Source organism: Ranitomeya variabilis, chromosome 3, assembly GCF_051348905.1.
Source record: "Ranitomeya variabilis isolate aRanVar5 chromosome 3, aRanVar5.hap1, whole genome shotgun sequence".
Taxonomy (NCBI): Eukaryota; Metazoa; Chordata; class Amphibia; order Anura; family Dendrobatidae; genus Ranitomeya; species Ranitomeya variabilis.
Window position 1 is genome coordinate 469,656,724 of NC_135234.1, and position 10,669 is coordinate 469,667,392.

The window sequence follows — 10,669 nt, forward strand, 5'->3', positions numbered from 1 at the left end:
GCACTTGGCCTGTGTATGTGACAAATATATATGTAGGTGCATAATACATATATATATACAGTATTGCCATGCATGTAAATACCCCACCTCTGGCGGGTGCTTCTGGTGAAATCATAGCAGACCGGGGGTCCTACACCTGTGCACTGTACGGCAGCAATGCAATGAAGTTATTCTATATATACATATATGTAGTATGCGCAGTATATGTAGGATTATATATATATATATATATATATATATATATATATATATATATATATATATATATATATATATATATATATATATACACACACTTATGCATGTGGATTTGTGCATACTAAGAATGAATGAGTGAATCCCCCTTTCCCACCCTAACTTTAGGAGAACAGTACAGTAGAACCTGACACTGTTGCACACTACAGGCCTAGAAGGTCTCTTAGAATTTCCATATTGTCTGTTGCTATTGAAATCCTTCCTGAAGGAGTTAAGAAAAAGGGGGGAGATGAGGTGGATGCAACCAAGCGGAAACACAGCACAGGCAACCTCAGTGATCCAAGGCAAAGAAAGAGAGAGTGGCAACCAAAACAAGGGCCAATGGAGCTCTCCTATGGGACCTGCTCTCACACTGCAAACTTCCCCTCAATGGTTATTGTATCAGAAATAACACTGTAACCTGGGAAGTTTCTATGTATAAAATGTGTGTAAATAACTATATGTACATGTGATATGTGTGTGCGTGTATATATATATATATATGTAATAGGTGCATGGAAAATCTAAAAGTATATATATGCTGTGATGACATCTTCTGTGACAAGCTCGGCCCCACTATGGGGTGATGCCTGCACTACTGACATTACTGGTCAGGGGTACAGGGTTAATGCTACAATACAGGGGTGTAGCCTTATAGTGACTATACACACCACAGATAGTAGTGGGCACATAAAGATGGCATGCTTGCATTGGCATGGTTGGAGTGGCATGGTTGCATTGGCATGGTTGCACTGACATGGATGCATTGGCATGGTTGGATTGGCATGGATGCACTGGCGTGGTTGGATTGGCATGTTGGCACTGGCATGGATGCATTGGCATGGTTGCACTGGCATGGATGTATTTGCATGGTTGCATTGGCATGGTTGCATTGGCGTTGTTGGATTGGCATGGTTGCACTGGCATGGATGTATTGGCGTGATTGGATTGGCATGGATGCACTGGCATGGATGCATTGGCATGGTGGCACTGGCATGGATGTACTAGCATGGTGGCACTGGCATGGATGCATTGGCATGGTTGCACTGGCATGCATGTATTGGAATGGTTGCATTGGTATGGTGGCACTGGCATTGATGTACTAGCATGGTGGCATTGGCATTGATGTACTAGCATGGTGGCATTGGCATGGGTGCACTGGCATGGATGTATTGGTTGCATTGGCATGGTTGCATTGGCATGGATGTACTAGCATGGTGGCATTGGCATGGATGTATTGGCATGGTTGCATTGGCATGGTTGCACTGGCATGAATGCATTGGCATGGCTGTGCAGACTTTCGCCCATAGCCCCCAGCAGAGGCAGCTTGTACTGGAGGAGCTGTGGCTGTGTGTGCATCCTGCTGAGGCTGACCTGAGCTGTGTGTGGAGGCAGCAGCTGACGGGAGACCCCTCACTAGCACTACTACCCTATATATACAGAGCTCTGTGTACAGAAGGGGCTCCACATTCCCGGCTCCTATGACACTTTTGCCTAAATTAATGAGCAGCCAATGGGAAGGGCCGGAAGGAGGGGGTGCGCGCCCGGAGCCAGTCAGCGCCTCGCTGTCAATCACGCAGCGTGGAGCCAATCAGCGGGGGCCGTGCGCTCGGCGTGCTCGTATTTGGGATAGTGTGGTGGTGTGCGCGCTGCGTGCAGGGTAAACACTCTCCAGTCCCCGCTCAGTGAGGGACACACACAGCTGTCAGCGCCGGACAAGTTCCAGTGGAGTTGTGGAGCGCACCGCCCGCCGCTCCTCCGCACCCCGAGCCGCTCCTCCGCACCCCGAGCCGCTCTTCCGCACCCCGAGCCGCTCCTCCGCACACCGAGCCGCTCCTCCGCACCCCGAGCCGCTACGGGGGATGAGCAGGACGATGTGTCAGTCCCCCGTGCACACACAGCGGCAGCGGGGACACGGCTCCGCTCACAGGGGGGACCCCGAGCTCCAGCACAACTTTGTGTAACGCACCGCTCCCACTGCAGGAAGTTTCCTGGCGGCAACTTGTCGGCGGCTCCATCTCCGGAGTGATCTATGCTATACACCGGCGCCCGGGAGAGAGCAGTGACCGCGGTGCCTCCGCCAGGACCAGCTGACCGAGCGCCCCCCGCTCTGATTCTCCGCACCGGGAGCATCCTCCAAGGACGAAAGTGCATCTCAAGGGGGAACCGTACACAGGCTGCGGGGGAGGAGAACACCCAGCCCCAAACCTGTGGATAGCAGCGGCCCGGGGGGAAGCCATGGCCACGGCAGCTTCTAACCCCTACCTCCCCGGCAGCAGCATCCTGTCGCCTGGCTCCATCGTGCACTCGGACTCGGGGGGAGGAGGCATGCAGCCGGGCAGTGCAGCTGTCACCTCGGTGTCAGGCGGCTACCGGGGGGATCCCACGGTGAAGATGGTGCAGAGTGACTTCATGCAGGGGGCTATGGCTGCCAGTAACGGTGGGCACATGCTGAGCCACGCACACCAGTGGGTCACGGCGCTGCCACATGCGGCGGCAGCGGCGGCGGCAGCGGCGGCGGCGGCAGCAGAGGCAGGTTCTCCTTGGTCCAGCAGCCCCGTCGGGATGACAGGCAGCCCGCAGCACCCGCAACAGCAGCAGGACGTGAAGGGGGGATCTGGGAGGGACGAGCTGCATCCGGGGGCCGCCCTGCATCACCGACCGCCTCACCTAGGACCCCACCAAGGACACCCGGGAGGCTGGGGAGCCGCAGCCGCCTCACACCTCCAGTCTATGACGGGAGGGGCACAGCAGCAGCAGCAGCAACAACAACAGCAGCAGCAGCAGGCGCTTCTGTATTCCCAGTCCGGGGCATTCACTGTGAACGGGATGCTGAGCCCTCCCCCAGGGAGCCAGAGCCTAGTGCACCCCGGCCTGGTCAGGGGAGACACGCCGGAGCTGGTCGACCACCCTGGGCATCACCACCATCACCACCACCAGCAGCAGCAGCAGCATCAGCAGCACCACCAGCAGCAGCAGCAGCAGCACCATGGGGTGAACAGCCACGACCCGCACTCCGACGAGGACACCCCGACCTCGGATGACCTAGAACAATTTGCCAAACAGTTCAAGCAGCGCCGGATAAAGCTGGGCTTCACCCAGGCGGACGTGGGCCTGGCGCTGGGCACCCTCTATGGCAATGTCTTCTCCCAGACCACCATCTGCAGGTTTGAGGCGCTGCAGCTCAGCTTTAAGAACATGTGCAAGCTGAAGCCCCTACTCAACAAGTGGCTGGAGGAGGCCGACTCCTCCACCGGCAGCCCCACCAGCATCGACAAGATCGCAGCCCAAGGCAGGAAGAGGAAGAAGAGGACATCCATAGAGGTGAGCGTCAAGGGCGCCCTAGAAAGCCACTTTCTCAAGTGCCCCAAGCCCTCAGCCCAAGAGATCACCAACCTGGCGGACAGTCTGCAGCTGGAGAAGGAGGTGGTCAGGGTCTGGTTCTGCAACCGGCGGCAGAAGGAGAAGAGGATGACCCCACCGGGCATCCAGCAGCAGACGCCAGACGATGTCTACTCCCAGGTGGGCACTGTGGGGGCTGACACGCCGCCCCCTCACCACGGGCTGCAGACTAGTGTGCAATGACTGGAGTGGGCCCCCAGCAGCTGCCTGGCCAGTGAGGCCACGGGAGAAAGCCGCCACGCACAGCCCCCCTCGCCCACACTGCTCTTTTTATATAAATAGATACATAATGATATATATGGACAGACACTATGGAGGGAGGGAAATAGTGCAGGCGATGACTGGCGCTGGGGCCCATGGGTGGACACCGAGAACTGCACATATTGCTTTTTAATATATATTATATTTTTAATATTGTTTTTATTTGCCTTACAACTTCCTCCCCAATTTTGCAGAAAATGAACTTAAAAAAAAAACTACCCAACTCCTTTCGATGCCTGCAAGTGTTATTTCCAGGCTGTGCCCACATCACAATATCAGCGGCTGACTTTGTGATTTCCCTTTTTTACCCCCTGAAAAAAATAGTTAAGGGTCATTTACTAAACTGCTGCTTGGAACTTGCAGCCACTATTAGGCACATAGCCCTGGCTAGAAGTCCACCGATGCCCTGCCATAGACACCGAGGTGTCCTCTTACCCACCCAGCCAATCCATCTGCCCATGGCACTACACTGACTGTAAGGTATACATTGGAAATACAAATTCCTGAACTGTCTGCCCAGTCGGCACCAGTGGGAGACCATTCTAAGATGTCAATAAGAAGGCCTGTTTTTTTTTTTTTAATCCTGGCTCTTTCTAAAGTCTTGACCCCAAGATGTTCTGTTCTTTTCTATGACTCCAAACAAACTCTTAATAATATGGATTTAATAATCGACCGATCTGATCCTCTGTCTGTGCACTTATTGTCACTACACCTCTTCTAATCCGTTGCCAACCATGAGGATTAGATCCACTCCTGCAATTTCCAAGCAGTGTCCTTTTTGTTGTAACAGACTGCTAAGAAAGAAAAAAAACACAGCGCTAAATAATAAGAATAATAATATTAGATCCCTGGCTGATCTACAAGAAAATGTGCTTTATATTTTCATCAAATGACTCCTTTTAATATTTTATTCAGAAAACCTATAAACTGCTGCAGAACGGTAATTTATTTTTCCCCCAAAATCTTGTATTCTTACGTGTTTTTTGTATTATTTTGCTTTTATTTAGTTGTTGTTGTTTTTTTTTTGTTTGTTTGTTTTTCTATCTTTTTTTTTTTCCAGACGAGCACAAATCACAATTGAAAAGAAATACGGACAGGTGACAATGGTCTCTTTTTGATGTGATCATTTGATTGTAATTTAATTTTCGTAGTGGTTCCGTAAGAGATGATTGAGAAAATAAATTTGTTAGAATGAGACAGATCTGTCTGTGTGTGATGCGTATAACTGGAGGAAACCTTCCAGCTCTAGAGCGAACTATTGACATATTTGATGCTTTAAGAACACTTTTCTTTATTTTAATTTTTTTGCCTGTCATTGCTGTCTTCCATAATTTCATCTATGCCCTTTAATTAAAAATTAACACTAGTTGTACCCATGTGAAAGTTGACATAAAGGGTATTGATTTCTGTCTATTTATCGATGAGTTGTTTACCCGTTCCAGATATTTGTGCACCTCTCAGCAAATTTCCATCGGTAGATGCATTTCATCAATTTATATTATTAGAAATACTAATGAGGAATAATAGTGATGATTCTGATGATAATAGTAATAAAAAAGCTCAGGTCTGCATTGTTTTCGTTAATCCTTTTTTTACACTGCCACAAAAAAATCGTGTAAGTTCGGAAAAGAGGCTATTATTATTCTTTTTGACTATTATTTATTGGGATTGTGTCGATTCTTGATTAACCCTTTTTGTGGTTGTGTGTAGTGGATTACTACTAGAGAATCATTGCACTGTGTTTATGATGTAGGACATCGCTTAGATCCCATCCTCCTTGAGATATTTGTTTTTTTCTGCTGATTCCTGGCTTGTGGGTCTCTTCCAGGTCTTCTTGTGGGATGTGTCTTCCCCTATCATGTATATGGTTATATTGTATACCTTTTCTGCGCTCATCACCAGTACTATTTTCCTTTGTGCCTAGAAGCACATTGAGCCTCCTCTCTCCCAGGCCTCTTGTCATTGGCATCCAGGCAGATCTCATTGTTCTGAGAAGCTTGACTTGATCTCTCAGGGTGACCATTCATCTACATAGAGCTGGCCCCAGTAATAATAATACTGACCCTGGGGCACATTGGGGGTGTACATTGGGGGAAGCAGGAGTACCCTCAGTGCATGATCTCCCAGCAGCTCCCATCCTATGAAGAATGGAGGGTTCTAGAGCTTGATCTGAATGACTCTAGCATGGCTGCCTTCTTGGCCTGACATTATGTGATCAGAGATGTAACCAAGAAGCGCTGCACTATGAGGTTATTATTACCCCCTTTTTTTGTCCCATGATTTCCGCAATAAGGTCACACAATCCTTTGTATAATGAAAATAATAATAAGAAAAAAAAATCTGAATCTGAAGCTATGTGGTGGCTTTTCATTGTAGCTCTTCCCATTGTGATCTTCCATTAGACAATAGGCTCCTTCTTCTGTTCTGTGCCAGGTGCCTGGCAGTGTAGTGTAGGGCCAGGAAGCCGATTAACCCCTCGTGCCCTGACTCCTGAGAAGAAAGAGACACTTTTTTTTTCTTGTTATTGATGATGGCTCTTAGTGATCATCAGTGGGCTAGGTGGTATATCTAGATCTCCATGATGTGCTGTGATAAAGTCTCTCTCCTCCCCTCCCCCCCTCCCCACATCCTATGTCTCATAATAATGAATGATTTGTAATGACAACTGTAGAGGTTTCTCTACCAAATAATTGTCTACAGTTTTACAACAAGTGTAACTTGATTTCATATTACTTTTTTTACATTTGTTTTGTTCCCTTTAAATTATATATTTGTAACCTATTTATCTTGTTAAAACATTTTTTTGGTTGTATTTATCCGTTTATTTTCATAATAAAATAGCCCTTTGAGGTCAATTAAATGAACCCGCGGGCAAGTCTGTTGTTCTTGGCCTGGCAGAAGTCTTGGAGGCGCTTGGTATAGGGGTAAATGGCTGTGCACATAGCTCCTGCAGACAGGCGGTTACATTGCATGGGGTGTAGGGGGTTCTCCATGGCGCCCAGTGTCATTTAGCTTATATCAGGTATATTATTCGATGCCAGAACTTGGGATGTGAGTGGGGGGCATCTGGGTGACACAGGCTGGGGGTCCGTACCATCAGATGAAGTAGTGCGGAGCTGATAGAGGCAGGGATGAGCGGTGTGCCGGGCTATCAGCAGTGCCAGGTGGGGGTCAGTGCTATGACGTCATGACTGGCAGCTCCGGAGGAGGCTGTGACCTTGACATGAGAAGGGAAATCATTCGGCTCCGCTGTGTAACCTTCCACCGCACACACAGTGCCCAGCAAATCGCCGCACAATATATATATATATATATATATATATATATATATATATATATATATATATATATATATATATATATATATATATATATATATATATATAGCATGAGTATAGACTGGTCTGAACGGAGAAGCTGGAAATAAGCAGTACATGACATTTACAACTAGCCATATATATGTACAATATGGAAATGTGATATTACCAGAAAACCAGTGACATAAATAATGCTCCACCAAAATGATGCAGCATTTATCTATGGACGTATCAACAATGTATCAATTCAATACCTTATCATTGATTCACAATTTATGTTATTGGGCAGTTGCAATATAGCTCGTATAATCAGAAACCTGTGTGAGCCGTGTAATACAGCAATCTATTTGTTCTGGAAAAAAGAGTTTGTTTAGCAACATGCTTTGGTTAATATCTATCTATCTATCTATCTATCTATCTATCTATCTATCTATCTATCTATCTATGTCATCTAAATATCTATAATATATTTTCCATCATCGCATGTGCTCATATATAATTAACTAAATTTATTTCAACAAAATTAAACCTCATTTTACCCTAATTTTTATCTTTCTAGTTAGCTGTTTCATATTTAGTCTCATTATCTATCTATCTATCTATCTATCTATCTATCTGTCTGTCTGTCTGTCTGTCTGTCTGTCTGTCTGTCAATCTATCTATCTATCTATCTATCTATCTATCTATCTATCTATCTATCTATCTATCTATCTATCTATCTATCTGTCTGTCGTCTATTTGACAAATATCTATCTGAATGGCGCCCATATTAATATATCTACCATTTGTCTATTTATTTATCTACCTTTCTATATTGCTAGCCATTTATATATATATATGTCGTATCTCTAATCTAACTATCCATCTTTCTCATATAGATCTATTAATCTACTCAGCTATCTGCCTGTCTGTTTACTTAACTATAGTATTTATATATTCATCTGTCTATATCATATCTATCAGCTTCACTATCTATCTATCTATCTATCTATCTATCTATCTATCTATCTATCTATCTATCTATCCATCTAGCAAAAAAAAAAAATACTACAAACGGATATTTGTTTAGGAGGCCTATGATTAATATATACCTTGCTATTCCAGTTATTTGCTATCTATCTATCTATCTATCTATCTATCTATCTATCTATCAAACATCTTTCTATCTAGCAAATATCTATCTGTATTTGTGTCTCTTGATTCACATCAATCATGTTTCTATCTATGTATATATCTACATATCTTTTAATATATCTTGTTACTTTCATCTATATACCCATCTATTTACTTTTTATCGCTCTATCAATTTATATTTGTATTTTGCATCTATCTATTAACTATCTATCTATCTATCTATCTATCTATCTATCTATCTATCTATCTATCTATCTATCTATCTACCAAACATCTGTCTAGCTACCTACCAAATATCTATGTGAATTGTCTATAATAACACCTTAACCATGTTTCTATCTATGTATTTATCTATATAGCTTTTTATAAATCTTGTTACTTTTATCTATACACCCATCTATTTACTTTTTATCAATCTATTGATGAATATTTGTATTTTGTATCTATCTATTAACTATCTATTATCTATCTATCTATCTATCTATCTATCTATCTATCTATCTATCTATCTATCTATCTATCTATCTATCCGTGAGTCGGTGATCTTCAATAGGGATGAGATTCTTTATAATATAACATCTATGTTCCACATAATAACTTGGAGTAATAAACTGTATATGGATAAATTATTTTTTAAATGTGTGTTGGTGGACTGCATTTAGCCTTTGAGTTTTACTACTGATTTTTCTTTAGCAGCACAAAGCCCAAAATAATTAATTCACCTAACAAGTTTTACAGCAGAGTTTGGTGATGACTTCTCCCCATTGTGCAGCCCTGCTTCACTAGTCAGGGAATATTGTTATATTTTCAATAATCCAGACCTTATATATAAATGCTTTCCTCGCTGCAATTTTATTCAAGCATTTTGCAGAGTGTTTCAAAATTTTGGAACCGCAATGGTAAATCGGGGTGTCTGGCTATTACTATGTGGTGCAGAACTGAAGGTATTAGGTGAAATAACCTGTAGCTCGGCAGCATCTTGTGCTGGAAAGCTGTAGCTAGTTTGTGTTGTGCACATCTTCAGGTTTTCCTCGTTTTAGCTGTATAAACGTTGTCAATAAGATATGATTTCTACTATTAACTATTATTCGCTGTATTCCAATGAACAGATCCTTATTATAGTCTTTGGAGACTTTTACTGTCTGTGTATTATTTATGGGTCACACTGTATTTGATCAAATTCTAAATCTTTAATCCCAGCAATGAGGAGTCCTCTTTAAGAACAGACGGGAGCATAAATGGCACAGGGGATATTTCAGACTGTTACAGGCTTTGCATGTCCAGAATAGTACTAGGGTAGGGGATAATTAGATGGGTCCCTCTATATACCAGCACTGATGTTACTAGGGTAGGGGATAATTGGATGGGTCCCTCTATATACCAGCACTGATGTTACTAGGGTAGGGGATAATTGGATGGGTCCCTCTATATACCAGCACTGATGTTAGTAGGGCACGGGATACTTGGATGGGTCCCTCTATATACCAGCACTGATGTTACTAGGGCACGGGATAATTAGATGGGTCCCTCTATATACCAGCACTGATGTTACTAGGGTAGGGGATAATTAGATGGGTCCCTCTATATACCAGCACTGATGTTACTAGGGCACGGGATACTTGGATGGGTCCCTCTATATACCAGCACTGATGTTACTAGGGCACGGGATACTTGGATGGGTCCCTCTATATACCAGCACTGATGTTACTAGGGTAGGGGATAATTAGATGGGTCCCTCTATATACCAGCACTGATGTTACTAGGGCACGGGATACTTGGATGGGTCCCTCTATATACCAGCACTGATGTTACTAGGGTAGGGGATACTTGGATAGGTCCCTCTATATACCAGCACTGATGTTACTAGGGCACGGGATAATTAGATGGGTCCCTCTATATACCAGCACTGATGTTACTAGGGTAGGGGATAATTGGATGGGTGCCTCTATATACCAGCACTGATGTTACTAGGGTAGGGGATAATTGGATGGGTGCCTCTATATACCAGCACTGATGTTACTAGAGCACGGGATACTTAGATGGGTCCCTCTATATACCAGCACTGATGTTACTAGGGCACGGGATAATTAGATGGGTCCCTCTATATACCAGCACTGATGTTACTAGGGTAGGGGATACTTGGATAGGTCCCTCTATATACCAGCACTGATGTTACTAGGGCACGGGATACTTGGATGGGTGCCTCTATATACCAGCACTGATGTTACTAGGGCACGGGATAATTAGATGGGTCCCTCTACTCTATATACCAGCACTGATGTTACTAGGGTAGGGGATAATTGGATGGGTGCCTCTATATA

General features: G+C 44.4%; 1 protein-coding gene across 1 annotated transcript; it reads left to right on the forward strand.

Annotated features, from left to right (window-relative positions):
• Positions 1-1,882: 1,882 nt before the first annotated feature.
• POU3F3 (POU class 3 homeobox 3) lies at positions 1,883-6,775 on the forward strand. Its single transcript, XM_077296659.1, has one exon. It carries the CDS (start codon positions 2,473-2,475, stop codon positions 3,817-3,819), a length of 1,347 nt encoding a protein of 448 aa, XP_077152774.1. The 5' UTR covers positions 1,883-2,472; the 3' UTR covers positions 3,820-6,775.
• The last annotated feature ends 3,894 nt before the right edge of the window (positions 6,776-10,669 follow it).

Excerpts from the sequence above, each read along its gene's own strand:
- POU3F3 (XM_077296659.1), top strand. The coding sequence starts at position 2,473 with ATGGCCACGGCAGCTTCTAACCCCTACCTCCCCGGCAGCAGCATCCTG.